This window comes from Ambystoma mexicanum, chromosome 9 (assembly GCF_040938575.1).
Source record: "Ambystoma mexicanum isolate Mex_15411 chromosome 9, UKY_AmexF1_1, whole genome shotgun sequence".
Lineage (NCBI taxonomy): Eukaryota > Metazoa > Chordata > Amphibia > Caudata > Ambystomatidae > Ambystoma > Ambystoma mexicanum.
In genome coordinates this window covers 804,866,570-804,885,306 of record NC_090931.1, presented here as the reverse complement: position 1 = coordinate 804,885,306, position 18,737 = coordinate 804,866,570, and the positions used below count along the sequence as shown (strand labels likewise).

At 48.2% G+C, this 18,737-nt stretch overlaps 1 protein-coding gene across 1 annotated transcript in view; it reads right to left on the bottom strand.

Moving 5' to 3' along the window:
* ITGAV (integrin subunit alpha V) overlaps positions 1-18,737 on the bottom strand; it is an 800,372-nt gene that overhangs the window by 388,629 nt on the left and 393,006 nt on the right. The window contains exon 17 of the mRNA XM_069615781.1: positions 10,449-10,603. Coding sequence (XP_069471882.1) covers positions 10,449-10,603 — 155 coding nt within the window. The remainder of the gene's footprint in view (positions 1-10,448; positions 10,604-18,737) is intronic.

Here is an 18,737-nt window from a genome sequence, read left to right as displayed (position 1 = left end):
TCCTTTGAATATCATCTTCCTTCCTTCTCCAAGGCTTATCCTTAGCCCCCTGGTTCTATCCCCAACTTCCTTAAAAAACTGGATTCCATTCCATCATTCCTTCTCCCCTCCTCTTCATCCTTTTTTCTTCTTGGTGAATAACCTGCTCACTGCTTACCCCTCACCCCTTCCTTTATCTCTCATTGAATTGTATCACTTAAACCCAATCCCTTCCCCTTCCTCTCATCTGTCCAGCACCTATCCGGATCGCATCTTCTCCTCACTTCCTCCTACTGCCATCAGTGCTTATACTTTCATCCTCTCTCTTTATCCTTCTCTCCCTCTGCATTTTATTCCCCCCTTCCACTAGCATTGTAAACTTCCCTCCTTCTCCTCTTTCCCCCGATGATACTGTAACTTCTCTTCACACTTCCATTGTTTCTAGCCTTGACTCAGTCTACCCCAATCGTCCTTTCACCCTATCTCGCAAACCCCCTCATGCCTGCACTCCGCTCTAATCTTCACAAAGCGGAATGGCAATGGAAGAAGTCTCAATCTCTCTGATATCACCATCCTATCCTCCTTGCACACTTATGATCAATCTTTGCTCTGCCAAAAAACAGTATTTTCCGAACATACTCTATCTCACACCACCCAGTCGCCTGTTTCAACTATTTCAAAATATTCTCTTCCCTGTAGCCCAGACCCATTGAACTGGTGCTCCCAGCCCTTTAAAATAGGTAGCAATACCCTTGAGATGGATGGGGATGCAGAAATGTATTGGAACATCAATAATCAAAACGACTCAAGTAGTTGGCAAAAGCATAGCTGTTTTAATAGCAATTATCTGAAACAGGGAGTACAACGGACGTCAAAGGACGTTTCTCATCACAATCTCAATGCATCTAAAAAGCATTTTATAGCAATAAATCATCATAGGTGACGTTAACCCACGTATTACTAACGTCACCCTACGTGGCAAACTACAAAAACCTAGTGGCAAGTGTGATAGGGTCTTAAGGAATCATCTTAGTATACGATCCATACTCGTCTAGGGCAGTGAAATAAAGTGATTTGTTTCTCAACATCAGGTGGGGTAAACTAAGCCCTTCCCCTTAAACATGTTAAACTAATTATATGACGTCCCATTGGCTACACAATTACAGGACCCTTAACCATGCAGTCCTCTATCATTGGTTGGCTTCTAACCTCCGCCAGTACCTTCCCACCTACGTTTAACAGCACACAGGCTGAGCGTCCAGGTGCTGGTGAGCTCGTCTTAACCATAGCTTCCCACCAATTAGCATAATCATCTATCATTACCTCAGTGGTCTGCTGTCAATTAGGACTTTGAACTTGTCCTTGGGAGTGTTCTTTGCTCTGGGGAATTCAGGGCAGTGAAGGCACGCTCTGCCCTCTTGCATAGGTGTGACCATGCTCGTCCAAATACTTCTCCTCACGTGACTGAAGACCAGGAAATCAAATTTCTAGTGTATTAAAATACTATTTTTCTAATAGACCGCTGACGGCTTCTTATTTTTGTCCATGCCTCCTGAACAGGAGCTTCATTATTTCACACAATGTGTATCCAAGGTCAGCTCAGCCAAGCCCGATATGGCCTTGGCTTCTTGGCTCATTCAGCTTCGCCTTTCTGAGATTCCCCTGTAATTCACTTGTTTTCTGACTGCAACATACTGGAAAAAGGAGGCCTTCCTTAGTTTGCTCAGCTCTGCTATTATACGTAGTGGAAGGAACAAGTTACTTACCTGTAACTGTTGTTCTCCAGCATGGGTCTGGCATGGATTCACATGCTCATGAATATTCCCCGTCGTCAGGCTGGGAATCCTCGGTAAAGAAAAAACCAGTATCAGTTTCGTTTCTGATCTGTCTTTCGTAGTAATAACCAATCACTGATCTCTGCGTCATACTGACCACAGCCAATGACTGCCCTCTACCTAAGCCCCGCCTCTGGCAGCCATCTTCAGATTTGGAAGCACGTGAAGTGGCAGTATGACCAAGTGAAGAGCCGCAGAGGGGTAGGCGGAAGGGTTCGCATGTGAATCCATGCCAGACCCATGCTGGAGAACAACAGTTACAGGTAAGTAACTTGTTCCTTCTCCAGCATGGGGTCTGGCATGGATTCACATGCTCATGAATAAAGAATACATAGCAGTACACACATGCACAACCACGGGAGGTGGCAAAGGCTCAACATTAAGCATTACATCAAACTCAACATTAAGCATCTTACCTCCTCACCAGGCTCACCTCAGGCGAACAGGTTGCGCAGCACTGCTTGGCCGACCCTGGACTCCTCCCTGGAATCCCGGTCGACGCAGTAGAATTTCGTGAAGGTGTGCGTCGACCTCCACGTAGCAGCCCTGCATATGTCCAGCAGGGGCACACCAGATAGGAACGCCGTGGTAGCTGCGATCGCTCTGGTGGAATGGGCTCTCGGACGGCCAGGCAGCGGTCGGTTTGCCAACCGGTGACAGTACAGGATACAGCCGGAGAGCCATCTGGAAATGGAAGCCTTCGAGAGAGCCTTCCCCTGATTGACAAGTCCAAAGTTCACAAAGAGTTGTGACGTCTTCCGAAAACACTTCGTGCGGTCCACGTAGAACTTCAGCGCTCTAGCCACATCCAGCGAGTGCAAAGTCCTCTCAGCCGGCGACGAAGGCGACGGGAAGAACACAGGCAACACCAAGGGTTCGTTGAGATGGAAGTCCGACGGTACCTTGGGCATGAAGGAGGGGTGCGTCCTGAGCACTACCCTCGTGTCGTGAAAAGTCAAGTACGGGGCCTTGCAGGAAAGGGCCTGATCTCTCCCACTCGTCGTGCGGAGGTGATGGCCACAAGAAACGCTGTTTTGCACGACAGAAATTTCAACGGAGCCGAGTGCAGAGGCTCGAACGGAGGTCCCATGAGCTTGGTCAGCACCACGTTGAGCTCCCACGCCGGGGCCGGAGCCTTCACCGGCGAGAACGATCTGAACAGTCCCTTCATGAACTCCTTCACCAGACGATGAGACCACAAGGACGTCCGCCCCGTGGTTCTGGTGTATCGGGTGATCGCAGCAAGATGAATCTTGATGGACGCGTGTGCCAGTCCAGCTTTGGCCAGCGTCAGCAGGTACGGCAGTACTTGGGGAGCCGTAATCCGTAGAGGGTTAATCTTCTGTGCGTGGCACCAGACAGAGAACCTCTTCCATTTGTGTCCGTAGAATTTAAGAGTCGAGGACGCCCTGGCCTTTGCAAGAACCTCTCTGCAGTCGGCCGGTATGTCGTATCCTCCAAACTCTAGCGCTGCAGGAGCCAGGCCTGCAAGTTCAGCGATTTCGGGTCGTGGTGGAGGATGGCGCCTCCTTCCCTGGAGAGTAGATCCGCGTCCACCGGCAGCTTGATGGGCGGGGACGCTGACAAGTCCAGAAGGTCCGGGAACCATATCTGCCTCGGCCACGCAGGTGCGATGAGGATCATCCTGCACCGTGACCTCTTGAGCTGGTTGACGAGCCGGATTAGCAGTGGCAAAGGAGGGAACGCGTAGAGGAAGAGGCCCTCCCAGGGGAACGAGAAAGCATCGCCCATGCTCCTCGCCTGGGGAAACCTGCTGGCGAACCTCCGGCACATGGAGTTCGTCGCCGTCGTGAACAGGTCGATCTGGGGTGTGCCCCACCGTCGGAAGAGGCGATCCACTAGATCCTGCCGTAGCTCCCACTCGTGGCACGAGCGCAGCTCCCTGCTGAGTGAGTCGGCGATGGTGTTTTTTATCCCTGCCAGATGAAACGGCACCAGAAATATCCTTTGGGCGACGGCCCAATGCCACAGGTCCTGCGCCTCCTTGGACAGTGCTGGGGACCTGGTTCCGCCCTGTTTCCAGATGTAAAACATGGTGGTGGTGTTGTCGGTGAAGATCCTCACCACCTTGCCCTTGAGGGACGGAAGGAAGGACCTGAGGGCCCAAAACACTGCACAGAGCTCCAGGACGTTGATATGTAGGGATTTCTCCGTCGGGAGCCAAAGGCCTCTTGCGTGCAGATTTTCGGTGTGCGCTCCCCACCCTTCCAGGGAGGCATCCGTGGTCACTGGCTCCTGGTGGGCTGGGGTCTGGAAGTCCATGCCCGCCGTCAGATGCGCGCGGGTGCCCCACCACCGGATCGCTCGTCGGAAACTCTCGTCGAGTGTGATCCTTTCCTCGAAGCTGCCCGTCGTTTGGATCCAGCGCGCGTCCAGGAACTCCTGCAACGGGCGCATCCGGAGCCTGCACATGGGAATGAGGTAGATGCAGGAAGACATCATTCCGAGGAGGGACTTGATGGACCTCACCTTGGCCGCGTCGGCCACCAACATCCGCTGCACCTTGCCCAGGATGGTCCTGGTCCTCTCCTCCGACGGGGAGGCCAAAAGGGACACTGTGTTGAGCCTCGCTCCCAGAAACAGAGCGTCTTGCGCGGGTACCAGGTGGGATTTGGCGTAGTTCACGGAGAATCCCAGGTCCGTGAGAAGTTGGACGGTCCTTGCCGTGTGAACCACGGCGAGCTCCCTCGTCCTGGCTCGGATGAGCCAGTCGACCAGGTAGGGGTAGACGTGGACCCCCTCGCGGCGCAGCTGCACCGCCACCGGTGCGAGGCACTTGGTGAATACCCTGGGTGCCGACCGTAGTCCGAAAGGGGAGGGCTTTGAACTGGTAATGACGCCCTTGGACCACAAACCTGAGGAATTTTCGGTGCCCCTTTAGGATGGGAATATGGAAGTAGGCATCCTCCAAATCCAACGACGACAGGAAGTCTCCTTCCTCCAGCCGACCCAGGACGTGCTGGAGGGTGACCATCCGGAACTTCTGCGCCTTGATGAACTTGTTCAGACGTCGCAGGTCCAGGATGGGGCGCCATCCCCCCCGTCTTCTTCTTCACGAGGAAGTATCTCGAGTAAACTCTGGAGCCCCGAAGCCTCTTTGGGACGAGTTCGATGGCGCCCTTCCTGAGCATCGCCTTTACCTCCAGGAGAAGTTGAGGGGCGTGAAGTTCTTTCCTGGCCACGGGGGGGGACGCGCGGACACCTTCTTTGAAACTCGAGCGCGTGGCCCCGGGCCAAGGCGTCCAGCACCCAACGGTCGGTGGAGATGGACTCCCACACGCTGACGAAGCTCGCCAGCCGGCCTCCCACCGGGGTGCTTCGGTGGGGGCCCGACCCCACGGCCGGTTCAATCCTGCTTCGACGAGGCTTTGCTGCCTTGACCTCCTTGGCGACGACGGTGGGGTCCGCTAGACTTGCCTCGTCCTCTGTAGGCCTCCTGAGACGACGAGCGGGCCGCTTGACGGTAGGTGGAGAAACCGCCGCCGGAACCTTTGGAGGCGCCCTTGCCTCCGCTGCTCCGAAAGGGCGTCCGTCGTTGTTGCAGAACTCCAAGGGATCCATCCCGACGGGCCGGTCTTCTTCCACGCCGAGGCCGTGGCTTAAGACCTCGACCAGCTCCTCCTCCGAGGTTGAACCCGAATCTACGACGACGCCCTGCCCCCCCTTTTTCTTCCCCACGGGGGATTTCACGGGTGTCCTATCGATGGGCACAAAAGAGGACTCCCTCCGAGGTGGCAGGGAGACTCTGAGCCCCGAAGTCGCCACCACTGGTGTAGCCTCCACAGGCTGAGCCAGGGCCGCCGCGACAGTTTCGATAGAGGGCTTGGCCGGATGGATTAAGGCCTTCACCACCTTAGGTGCGCTCACCGCCTTATCCTTGAGGGGGGGGGACACTGCCTCGCTCCCCCTCCGCCTTCGAGCTCGACCGGGGCCTCTCCAGGAGCTTCGCCGGGTGCTCGGCCTTCCTCTTACCCGACCCAGAGCGTTGGCTCATGGTTGATGGTACCGGGGAGGGTGCGCCCTGCCTGGCGCCCGTAGAGCCCGACCGTTCGGCGCTCCCGGTGCCAGCGGACTCGCGGTGCTTGGCCTTATGTTGGACCCCCGTCGCCGGGGCGTCCTCAAAGGTCTTAGAAGACTGCTCGGATTTCTTCCTCTTCTTCTCGCCGGACTGGCTCTTCCCTTATAGCCAGTTGGCGAGACGTTGATGGCGGTCCTTCATGGTCCGCTCCGACGTGTTGCCGCAAAACGCACAGCAGCTCCTCCTCCTTCTCCACATGCGTCTTGTCCTCATGTAGGCAGTAAAGACAAAAAGAGTGTTCGTCCTCCTTGAAGACGTTCTGCAGCTGGCATCCAGGGCAGACCCTGAACAGCTTTCCGGGCGTCGAGCTTCCCTTCTCCTGGGCCATGACCGGGCCTGAGAAACTTCTGGAGTCCTCCAAAAGCGTAGCTCGACGGAATCTTCACCCTTGAGGGGCGCAGACGAATCCGACACGGGTCCCCGTTGATCGGATGGAGAGTCGGTGGAGCTTGAGGCTCTTTTGACCGAAAAAACGAAGTTTTTGAGAAAAAACGTGAAAAAAATAGCACTAACGCTCGAGAGCAATAGCACGAGGATCCCAACACATGAACGTGCGGTAAAAATCTGAAGATGGCTGCCAGAGGCGGGGCTTAGGTAGAGGGCAGTCATTGGCTGTGGTCAGTATGACGCAGAGATCAGTGATTGGTTATTACTACGAAAGACAGATCAGAAACGAAACTGATACTGGTTTTTTCTTTACCGAGGATTCCCAGCCTGACGACGGGGAATATTCATGAGCATGTGAATCCATGCCAGACCCCATGCTGGAGAAACATACATTATTTATCGACTCCACTATATATGTACATGTTGGCGCATGCTGCAATCTATTCACTATAAAGCTAGCCTCAAGAATACTTCATCTGCTTGCGTTTCTTTGCAGGTGTACAAGTGTAAAACAGCTTGATATTGTCATCCATTTTGTAACAAACTTCATTTTAATCCCAACATTTCTCATATCTTCAATACTTTCTCGATACCTTTTTGAATATCTGCATTCATTAGTCTCTTTATCTCTTCTATGTACGTCAGCTCTGCATGACATCACCATTCGTCTTCGTCATTCAACCTTCCTCTTTCTTCCGGAATTTCATTCAAACGACCTTCGTACTGTCTTGTATGCAGGTATGGTTTTCTCAATGGGAACCTTGCTTCCCAGATTCTCCTAGGCATCAGTATTTTCACTGGTACTGCACGTGTCTCACACTCTGGGTCCCAACATATAGGTACTATGGGCGAGGTGATTGAGGTGGGGGTACTTCGCTCCTTCTCTAAACCATCCCTCATTTCCCCTCTCTTCCTCCAATTTTGCCAACTACTTTACTTCCATAGTTGCTTCCCTTCGATCCTCCTTCCCATCTACTACCTCTTCCCCTTGCTCTCCTTCTGCTCCCCTACTCACTCTTTCATCTCCCTCCTCTCTGACCTCGATACTATTTCCCTCTGTTCTGGAGCCTAACCGCTTCTCCCCTGGGTCCACTTACTTCCTCAAATGTACCCTCATCTCATCCCTGATCTTACCCATCTCAATAATAAACTTCTCTTTGCAACTCCGGTTTCCCTTCTTCCTTCAAATACGCTATAATTGTACATATTCTAAAAGAAACCTCTTGACCCCACTTTTCTCTAGTCTGAGGACACACAAATCTTCTCTTTTTCCGACTCTTAATACTACTGTCTTGTACCATCTTTCTGCTATATAGATCTGGATCTTCTCCCAATTCCTGAATCTCAACCCCTCAAAAAGCGAGCTCCTCTTTTTTCCCCCCGCTACCAACATACCACCTCCCATATCTTTTCTTCCCCCTTCTCTGCCCGGCTCTTATACTGCCCACAATTTAGGTGTTACTTTTGACCTTTCCCTATCCATATTTCAAACACTACCCACTCCTGGCACTTATACAACATCCATCGCGCTTGTCCCAATCTTGCTTTGCATACCACAAAGCTTCTCACTACCTCTCTTGTTTTCTCCCACATGGACTACTGCTTGTTCCCGGTCCTTGGACTTACTGCTTCCCATCTTGCTCCACTCCGCTCTGCCTACAACTCAATTTGTTTTCTCTTTTCTCCTTCTACCCCTTCTTCCATGACTCCCTCTCTGCTACATCTATTCTTCCCCTTGATGCTGTATTCTCTTTCACTTTCGCTCGGTTGTTTACAAATGCATCCATGGACTCATTCCTCTCCCTTTTCCGTATTTCCACTTACTGTCTCTCACGCCCTTGGTTTTCCCAGAACTAATTTGTACTTTCTGTCCCTAAACCTCCTTGTGCTTCCTCCTATTTCTGCTCTTTAATTCTACTTGTCCCCAAGCACTGCAACCCTCTTCCTCTCCCTTTCTCTATCTGCTCCCTCTTACACATTTTCCAATCTCGTCTTAAAGCACACCATCTCTCTGCCCTCTCAAATAACTGAATGCATCACCAACCTCAGCTTCTGCCGTCTAAATTTGATTTATTTGTCTAAATCATTATTACACCATTTTACTGAAGAGACAGTGTGGGGGCTACCACCATGTAGGCAGGCTTGGGGGGTGGCTGGGATGTTCTCCACTTATTCACCCCCTAACGCACAGACAGAGGGCTTTGTCGCAAGGTGTAATAGAACAAAACGGCTTAACACTGCAATTATATTTTGATTGCTTTGAAGCATTCCTGCATTAGTATGCATATTATACAATAACAACACAATGTATAAATACAGTTTTTAACCAACCTCGAAAACATGTATGTGTATTTCAGTAATTTTATTGAAAGCGTGTGCTAACTCCCAAGGTGCATGGCAGTGTAAATGTTCGCTTCATAGAATGAGACCCCAGTTGGCGTGGCAAATCTGCCAAAGAAATGCTCAAACCAGTTGTAATTGCTATTTGCAAGTACTTTAATATGTCAGAATGGAACTTCTACAAAATCACCAAAATGACATATCTATTGGTCAAAGTATTTTGCCGATTCTTTGAGAAATTCTAAGAATGCAATATCTTGGAAGTAGAATCTTTCTTGCACACAATTCGCCTCATTATGAGTTTGGGGAATATTCGGTGGAATATCTGCTGAATTACTGCCAAACTTGATTACCGCTAGCACCACTTGGTCCCAGGGACTTAACAGGATTATAATTGGTGGTACTACCCCATTTTTGGAGTCTATATGAATCCATGGTGATTTTTGGTGGTTTTAACTTTGGCTCCATATATACTCCTGTCGTCCCATAGGGTCAATTGCCATAAGCATCTGCAAGCTTTCTCAGGGATCTTGTTACCTTTCGTTTCTGCGGTACTGCATTTGGCTAATGAGAAAAATAATAAAGGCTTTTACAGTATGTATGTCTATCTGTCCTCTACCTACAGAACTGTGTAAGCATGTTCTTCGTGTATGCGGTGTGTGTTCGTGTAATGCTGTGCAGAGCTGCGAGTGTTCATGACCAACGCTGCTACGTCATGGTGTCACTAATGACGCCAGCACAGTGGTTTCTTGGTACTTAATCGAGACAGTCCATTATGGTATTTGGTCCGGATCTCTGTTGGATTCTCTGGATCTGGAAGGATATTCACTGGGTATGGTTGAAATGGCTGTCTGATGGGATATCTCCCTGCACGTGTCAGGCAGGGGGTGCACTTGTGATTCGTCCGAAATATGAGTGACTTTGCGTGTACTGGACTCTTCATCCCGTCATGTTCATGGAGGCGAGGAGGGGCATTCCTGGGACCCTCTCTTCAGACCGATTTCCTCTGGGTACCAGTGGAAAGAAATACTATCGGGTGCAGTTCTCAACACAAACTCCTACAAGTGACACTGCAAGGCACTTAACTGAAAAGTGGCATTCCCCCCACACACTGTGTGTAATATCTAGAGGTCCACTCTAACTCACCTCCAAGTCCATATTATTTCTCTCTGGCGCCAGGAAGCCAGGAATGAGCCTTGCAATTTAAGGGTAAGGAGTGAGTTAGGCCTTAACTGACCATTTACTGTTTTTTACTTTTTTACTTAACCCATGTACTGCCATGTGTAACCGGAGTACTTATTTTTTCTATCAAATATTTAGTGTGTCCTTAGAAATAAAGTGTATATTTTTAATATATTAGTGTGGTGTATTCTTTTGTGGCATTGGTTGGGCTTTAATGTACTGCCATGCCAACCTTCCTTCCTCCTAAAGTTAAGCTCGACTGCTCTGCTAGAGCTACCATAGGAGAGTCTGGTCTTTCCTTTTGGAGGACACTCACCAGAGGGTGGTGCAAAAATGTCCCTTCACATTCCTTATCAATTAAAGTCTGCAAAGTGTCACTCGGAACGCTACTTTAAATGCAGTTGATCTGATTAGTTAGTCCTTATGCCCGTCTAATAGCCACACAAGATCACTTTGTTGTTTAGTTTTAAAAATCATCCATGAAAGGTTCTGTTAGAATCAATCTAAAACGAATATTTTAATTTGAATACACTATATCTAATGGTAGATAAAAATCACAAGTGCTACGTGCACCATAACTGCACTAAATGCATAATTAAATGTCACTGCAGGAATTGTACGCTCACCCTCAAATATGCCTCTAGCTCTTCACATTGCATGCTGCCCCCATTTTGTATGGTCATGTTCTTTGTATGCACAGACAATCTGTTGTAGAGAAACAGAGCTCTCCTGATGGCTCCTTTCTGTTTTAGTTTATCCAACAATAATTCCACTTGGAAAGCTGCAAGTCACAAAGGAAAAACAAGAAATCAGAAACCAGCATTACAAATTATGCAGAATATATACTATTTTTTTTTTTTTTATTTCATTTAGTTTATACAAACTTTTTTGAAAATGTAAAAAGAAAAGAAGAAAATACTAATAGAAAAAAAACGAATATTTAATGTGAATGAAAGGATTGCTTAGTTACCACAAACATGTGAATAATCGAGAGGCACAATTTTTCTTTTAACCCATATGCCGAAATCAAACTTATATGTACATATTTGCAGTATGGGTGTCTTTTTTTTAAATCACAAGTGCTTTTACTAGACACCACATGGCATAGCAAACATAACTTACTAGCTAAAGTACCCACTCTCCGAATGGGTTCTGTAGACAGACATGAAAACACTCAATTGTTGAAAATGAATGATCCTGTAAATTGCTGTTGCGCCTTACCCTGGCCTGTTGCGGTGCAAATATCTCAGAAGTCGTGCATCCTAGGACCTTGAAACGTGGTTTTCAAGGGACCTGCAGTTTTGTTCCTCGTGTCAGGACCGGTTGAGAAAAATATTTTCTTTCCCTTCCCGGTGAACATGGTTTACGGCTTCGTAGGCAGGCACCATCTAGCAAAAATCCTCTAGAAAAGTAATTTCACCTGATGCAGCAAAAATGTAGAAACTTCTGGAATGCTACCTGCCTTCACCTTCGGCTCTTGAGTCCATTCACCCCTCATACATTTTTTGTTTCCCTCCCGAGTGAAAATGGTTTACGACTTCGTCGGCAGGCCACAAATAAATGTAAACTTTTGCTGAAATTTGGGGAAAAGGGGTGGGGTGTCCAAGACCTAACTCTACCTGACACTTACGACTAACCTGAATAACTCAAAAGGGGCCAAAAGAAAGTCTCTCTTTCAATGGATTTATCTTTCAATCAGTATCTTAGATCCTGGGGTTATTGGTACTCAAATGTCTCGGTTTCAAATATGTGCTTCCTTCATTTCCCTTTCCTAATTGTCTCTTGAGACTTCCCTCATGAGCTCCTGTAGCTCTTCCCACATAGTTATATGTTTTGCAGTATTTTTTTAACCATGCCCTTTGAGCACATAAAACGAAAATGGCTGCAAACATGTGAGGGCGCCTAAATTTGATTTTTTAACAATGTACTGGAAGCATACAAAACAAGGCACCGTGTGCACATAAATCATGGAGTTAGTAGAAGGTTTGTGCGTAGAGGAGTACGCCGTAGTGTCCGCGGGAGTAGAGCCGTGGGTTGCGTGTGCCTGGAGGTTGCTTACCAAAGCAGGTGGAGGGATCCTGTGAATACTTTAGGGCCGAGTTGTCTCGCAGAAAGGCAGCATGGGGAGGTGCTTGCTGCTCCAGCACGCTCTGACAGGCTCAGACAGGAGCGTTGAGGGTGGGGTTTGGGAGGCAGGCCGGCTAAAGCCTGCCAGTTCAGGGAGTGGCTGGGATATGGGGTGAAAAAAGCCAATTAGAGCAGCAGCAGTCCTGGAAAGAGAAGAGGCCTTCCGGTACCTGCAAGGACAACAAAGGCGGCAGCCATGTTTGCTGTGATGGTCGGGGTGATGGGTCAGTGCAGGCTGCTATACCGATTGACTATTACCCCCGATGCACAAACACATAGTCAAGGCAAAAAATAGCTGTGCTTTTCAATCGGTCTGAGCGCTTTGTGAAATGCAGTAATGAGCAAGGCATAGTCCGCCAGGGCTTACCTTGCAGTCTGGTATTGTCTACAAATGGCCCGCCACGTAGTAATATCGAAAATTTGGAAGGCCCAACCCCCCTTAAAGTTTAACGCCACCCGCTGGGTCTTGCGATTCCATAGGAATGCTGAAAGCATTTTGCTAAGTGTTTGAAAGAATAACTGAAGGACTGCCACTGTGCAAGCCTGAAAGTAGTACAATATACCGGGCAGAGCTACCATTTTGATGGTGTTGATTCTCCCTAGCCTGCTGGAGAAGCTGGCCTTGCCCCAACTAAACTAGCACACTGAACTTGGTGGTCTCCACAGCAATCAATCTGGATTCCGAGCATCCGGAGGCACGGAAACTGCTCTTCTGAACACCTGTGAAGAACTGCTTGCATCTCTGGACTCAACTACCCAGCTGTCCTTATCCTACTCGATCTCTCCTCTGCCTTTGACATGGTCACCCACTCCATTTTCATACGAAGACTCCACGATACCTTGGTATCTCAGATCGTCACAGGACTGGCTGACCTCTTTCCTAACTGTCCGCACTTTCCAAGTCATCCTGGGCACCTTCTCTCATACTTCCTTCTCTCCCTGTGGCATCCCCCAGGGTTCCATCTTCTTCCCCTTGGCTCTTTAACATCTACCTTGCTCAGCTGGCATTCCATCTACTCCTTCTCCCCCAACTTCCAGTGTTAGGAAGATGACAACTCTTTCAAACATCCTGCTGACACTCTTGCACCTTCCATCATCCCTGACCCCCTATCTGCCATCCAGTCCTGGTGCACCTCCAAAAATCTCTGCCTCAATGCCAGTAAAACAGATATCCTTCCCATTGGGATCCCTGCTCCCGCTTTCTTCCCTTCACTCTGGCAATCCTCCATGGGCTCTCCCCCTGCTGCTTCTTCTGAAACCAGAAACCTTGGAGTCCTCTTCGGCTCCTCTCTCCTTCCTTGCTCACACTCAGGACATTGTCAAGAAGTCTCACTTTCAGCTCTTCCTTCTCAAAGGAATTCTCCCTTTTCTCACTTTCCCTCAGAAGCTCAATGTTACCCTGGCCCTGGTTCTCTCTAGGCTTGACTATTGCAATAGCCTCGTCCTGATTCTACCTTCTTCCACTCTGCGACCCCTCCGGCTGAACCAGAATTGGGAAGCAAGAAATATCCTTGGCCTTAAGCCCAGGCACCACATCTCTCCTGCCCTAAAAAGTCTTCACTGGCTCCCGGTTGCAGCACAGATTAAATTCAAATCCCTCTGCATCACCCAGAAGGTTGTCTGGGCCCGGGGACCACACTATCTTCAACTTTACCTTACGAAATACTCTCCCTCTAGACCACTACGTTCCTCTGGTACCAACTCTGTGTGTAAAGCATTTAGCTAAACAGAGGGGAGGGGGTCGTTCAATTTCCTCAGCAGGCTCCCTCCTATGGAATAGCCTTCCCCTCCCCCTGCGCCTTGTGCAGGATCTTCTCAAATTCCAGAAGCTCCTTAAGACTTTTCTTTTCCTCCTCCTTCCCTTCTTCTCTCCTCTGCTAATCCCACAGTTGCTTAATCTGTATCCTGGGCCCTTATGCATCCTCAGGGCCATGACCTTCCACACCAATTCTGCCCAGCTCCTGTCTATCCACAGCACTTGCATTTGCACACCCTCCGCTCTGGAGCTTCACACTTTAAGCCTCCCGCAGCCCCAGTCTGTGTAGCACTCAACATTACTAGCACTTAATCTGTGGCTCACTCATTAACTCTGACTCCCCAGCACTTACCCCCTCTTCCTTGCTGCACTTGCACATTCTGAATACTCACAAGGCATTGTAGGTTCATCCCTTTCCCTTCCCCCACCCCCAACTGCTCTTAAATATTGTCTTTTAATGTATTTCCCACCCTTGCTCCCTTCCCTGCCCTGTGGGTGCTTTGAAACAGTATTTTCTTATTGTATAAGCACCTAACAAGCATACAAATAAAATAAATATGTGCCCCAGTCGCTGGGGGGGTGGGGGGGAATGGTGGTCGGTTCCTATAGCCGTCAGGTGCTTCGCTCCGGTGCCACGTCCCCACCGCAGCCTGTCCCGGGCCGCTTCCGCGCTGTCCAGCACCTATGCTTGGCAAATGTTGTCGGGCTCGGCCAGGAGCACCACCGCAGCCAAGAAGTTGTTAGGAGGTACGGAGGAAGGTCATTTATCGCCTGTATGGTACCCCGTTGCTGAAAAGCATTATTGTGGAGGCGACTCAAAGACTGAGCTCCTACACTCCCATCAGACTCGCTCCAGCCACCATCTTGGAATCTGCAATGTCAGGAAGTAGTAGTTTTGAGGGTGGAGAGTAGAGGGAGGAAGGAGGAGACCGGAAGAGAGAGTGCAGAAAAATCAAGATACAGAGGGAGCAGATAGGGTGTTAAGACAAGGGCGCTGAGAGCGAGTAAGAGGAGAGGGAAGATGTGGGATGAACAAAGAAGTGGAACAAGATGGAGAGGGTGAGCAAGGGGAGGAGTAGAGAGGTAGTGACAGGAGGAGAGAAAAAAGAAAGGAGAGTGGAAAAAGTGGAGAGAACCTGTGGAGTCGGCCATCGGTTGGAGCTGACAAGAGTTAGTCCGAGAAAGTCACAGCAGTTAACTTATCTGCATCAGCTTAGCAAGAAGATCATAGTGTTTATCATTCAATAGAGCAACATCGACTGACATTATGGGTGTTAGGGAACACTCTCACTGCACTACACTAAGTTCTCTAAATATATAATTACAATTGAAATCAAATACACACCTTAAAATCCATCACTCTAGTCTATGTGAGGCCATCTGTGACTATATTTGTAGAACGTGATGCTTATTCTACTAATAGGCAAGAACTTGGTTTATGTGATAAAATCTGCCATGAATTAACAGTGTCATCATTGTACTGGAACATTGCATTGCCCTTCCGATAGCTTTCCTGAACTGGTTCGGAACCGGTTTCAATCAGCCAACATAGATATGTTGTTTACTCCAGTCCATAAAAGGAAATACTACAGCAGCAGTGGTGGACTGACTGGATGATGAACTATGGCAAATGCAGGCCGAATGGCTGACTGAACATCCAGACACAGAGAAACATGCAGGATAATAGCATGGGTTCTGTGCTGCCAAGCAGAAACGCTGTAGAAATTGAGCGGGAGACCAAGCATGCAGGATTTATGACCGATATGGAACAATGGTAGTTAGAGCTGCTGAGTCCGAGACTGACTTTCCGCAACACTGCACCACTTTTCATCTATGGCTTCAGAAATCTAGCTTAATCCAACCAAGAGAGACTGCTATCAAGTTAGCATCAAGCCTTTGGCAGTGTAATCAAGATGGTTCTGAAACGGGCTTAGTTTGTCTGTTGGATTGTGCTTTTGGGCCTAAAGAGCCCTAATCATGGCCAAGAAGTAGCTTTTAAAATGCTGGAAGAGCGACCTCAGGCCCTCTGTAGAAGATTGGCTGCATGATTTATCGATTCTTTCATGTAGAGAAAGAGTGACTTACCACGTCAAGAAAAAAGAAGATATATACTCGGACATTTGGTAGGTCTTCAATGAGTTTTACGGTTGAGGTTTACGTTGCCTTCAGTACACAATTGTCCCAAAGTTTCCCTTGCCAACCATAGAGAGAGTGACCCTAGACTTGAGTTGTGGCATTGGACCAAGCAGTTATTTACAGGTTAGTGATGTCCATAGTAGTGTGTCTGCGCGTTAGGAGGAATTTTCATAACTAGCCCTGGGAGGGGGTTCTGAGAAACCAACCGAGGTCATGAGTAAGGGATTTTCACAGTTAAGTCAAACTCTCTCAAGGTAGCATAGGCTGAGCACTAAGGACATCTTAGGCAATCAGGGGCTTTCAAGTACAGTTAATACTTAGAGGCAGAAAAGTAATAGAGTTCTACACGGAAGCATAAAAAATAACTATTTATTAGGTCTTGACACTTGCAGGCTAAATGTAAAAATAGTATGCACTACTGAACACACACCTTTGTTAAATGGACATTATGGTTAAATTACACAAATAAAAACCTATGAAATGCATTCAAAAAATGCTGTTAAAAGGGAGGTTATGTTTGCAAGGTTAGAATAATAATAATAAGAAGAAGAAGAAAACCAAAGAAATTAGCCAGTTATGGTAAGCCATGCAACCATACCTCACGCCACAGCCATGCACTGCTAAAACTAACATCCAGGACATCAACGATAGCATTACGACTAAGCGCCTTACACAGCATTAAGCACTTTAAACAAAACGCATACATGAAATATCATCCAACCAGAGTTGGTACTCATTTATCGACCTCAGAAGGATGACCGGCTGAGTTTGCCTTGCTGGGATTCGAAACTTCGACCTGCAGATCACTCACAGAATGCAGCAAGCAAGCACTCAACCCACTGAGCTCTCACCGGCCTCTAATTTTATATGTCATTGTGAATCCAATCTGTTATGTATGTGCTCACGGGCTTTGCAACAGAGGGAGACGCCGAGTTAAGATTGTCACCACTTCCCACATTCTCTGAATTTCAAGACTTATGCGTTAAATCTCATCACCCGAGCGGTTCCTTAACTAAAAAGAATTTCTGTGAATTTCAGAGGGTTTTGTTATACCATAGTTTATTCGGCCATGGCCACTGTACATGTTCCACCAATAGGTCGCTTTGGGACCCACTAGCCATGGACTTCGGGCGTGTCCACTGTACAAATTGCACCAAAAGGTTTCTTTGGTGCCCACAAGCTATGCCATTCGGCCATAGCCAATGGTCACACACATGGGACGCGGCCACGGTACATATAGCACCAATAATTTCTTTTGGGGCCATTAGGTATACAACAAAAAAAAAAATGTTCTGCACTCTCTTCTGGTTTCCGGAGGATTCCCCCCTCCCCCCCGACCCCCCAAGATTGGCAATGAACTACAGAGACAGCAGCAATGAAATACTCATACCTGTGGTATTCCCCAGGTATTCCGGTGAATATGCAAAAACTTGTGGGAAAAGAAAAACTTCTTCCCTGCCCACACAGGCACTCACCCTCCTCTTTCCATTTGCCCATGGACCTCCTTCCCCGCCCCAGCTGCTTTTTCCCCCCCTCTCTGTCCCTCTCCTATCCCCCCCTTTCACTCTGCTCCATGTGACATTTCTTTTCAGAGTGCGTCTTGCGTTATTACTGCTGGAAGCTCGCAAGATTCCCCCGGTGATCTGAAAATATTCTAACTGTACCACCCCCAACTCTCCATTTTCACATGGTATCCTCTTTCGCCCTCAAGACCTCTCACTTACCACAATGTCATCCTTTTCCCCTCCTCCAAACAGCTTATTTTGCACTTATTGTTTTTGCATTCCCCCGGTATTACCACAGTAATTGCTTGCATCTAGCAAAAGAAAAGGTAATCTATTTTCTTTTCTGAAAACCCTCTATGCTGCAAAGCACGATGGAGATATAGCTATCTTTTAAGGAGAAGGGGGCACCACCTTTCCAATCAAAATCCACTGGATGGAAAAAACCCAAACATGCCCTGGAAATTAAGTCAACTGAACCTGGACAGCCGACCAGGCCCTTTAAGACGGGGTAGAAATACTTTGAGATAAATGGGGATGCAGAAGATACTCAAACATCAATAATCAAAACGGCTCGGGAAGTTGGCAAAGTTGTCTGTTTTAATTCAATTATCTAAAACATTGAGTACAACGCACATCAACAGACGTCTCACAGCATGATCAACGAAATTCATAAAAACATCTTTATAGCAAAAACTCATCACTGCTGACGTCAACCTACATGGTTGCTAACGTCATCCTACGTGGCAAACTACAAAAACCTAGTGGCAAATGTGATAGGCTTAGACTAGTATGGAATGCATACCTAGATGTTCCCTCTAAGAAAGTGATAGGGTCTCCAATATCAAGTGGGGCAACTAAGCCCTCCCCTCAAACAGGTCTCTATGATCGTCACTAAATACACAACGTCCCATTGGTTACAGAAACTATAGGGCCCTTAACTACGTGGCCCCCTATAATTGGCTGGCACTTTCATACGTCAATACTTTTCCACCCACGTTAGCAGTACGAGGCTGGACTTCCAGGTGCTGGTGGGTTGGTCATAACCATAGCTTCCCACCAATTAGCAGATCATCCATCATCACCTCAGTGGTCTGCACGTCAATTAAGGCTTTGAACTTGGCCTTGGGAATGTTCCTTGCTCTGGGGAATATGAGGGAGTGGAGGCACGCCCTGTGTCCTTGCATACGTGTGGTTCATCATGTTTGTCCAGCTTCATCCCTCCACGTGACTGAAGACCACAAACTTGAGGTTTTGTGCATTTGAAATACAATTATTTAATGAACCTCTGACGTCTTCCTTGTTTTCGTGCATGTCTTCTGAACAGGAGTTTCATTCTTTCACACGATTGTAACTACTGTCAGATCCTCCAAGCCCAAAACAACCTTGGCTTC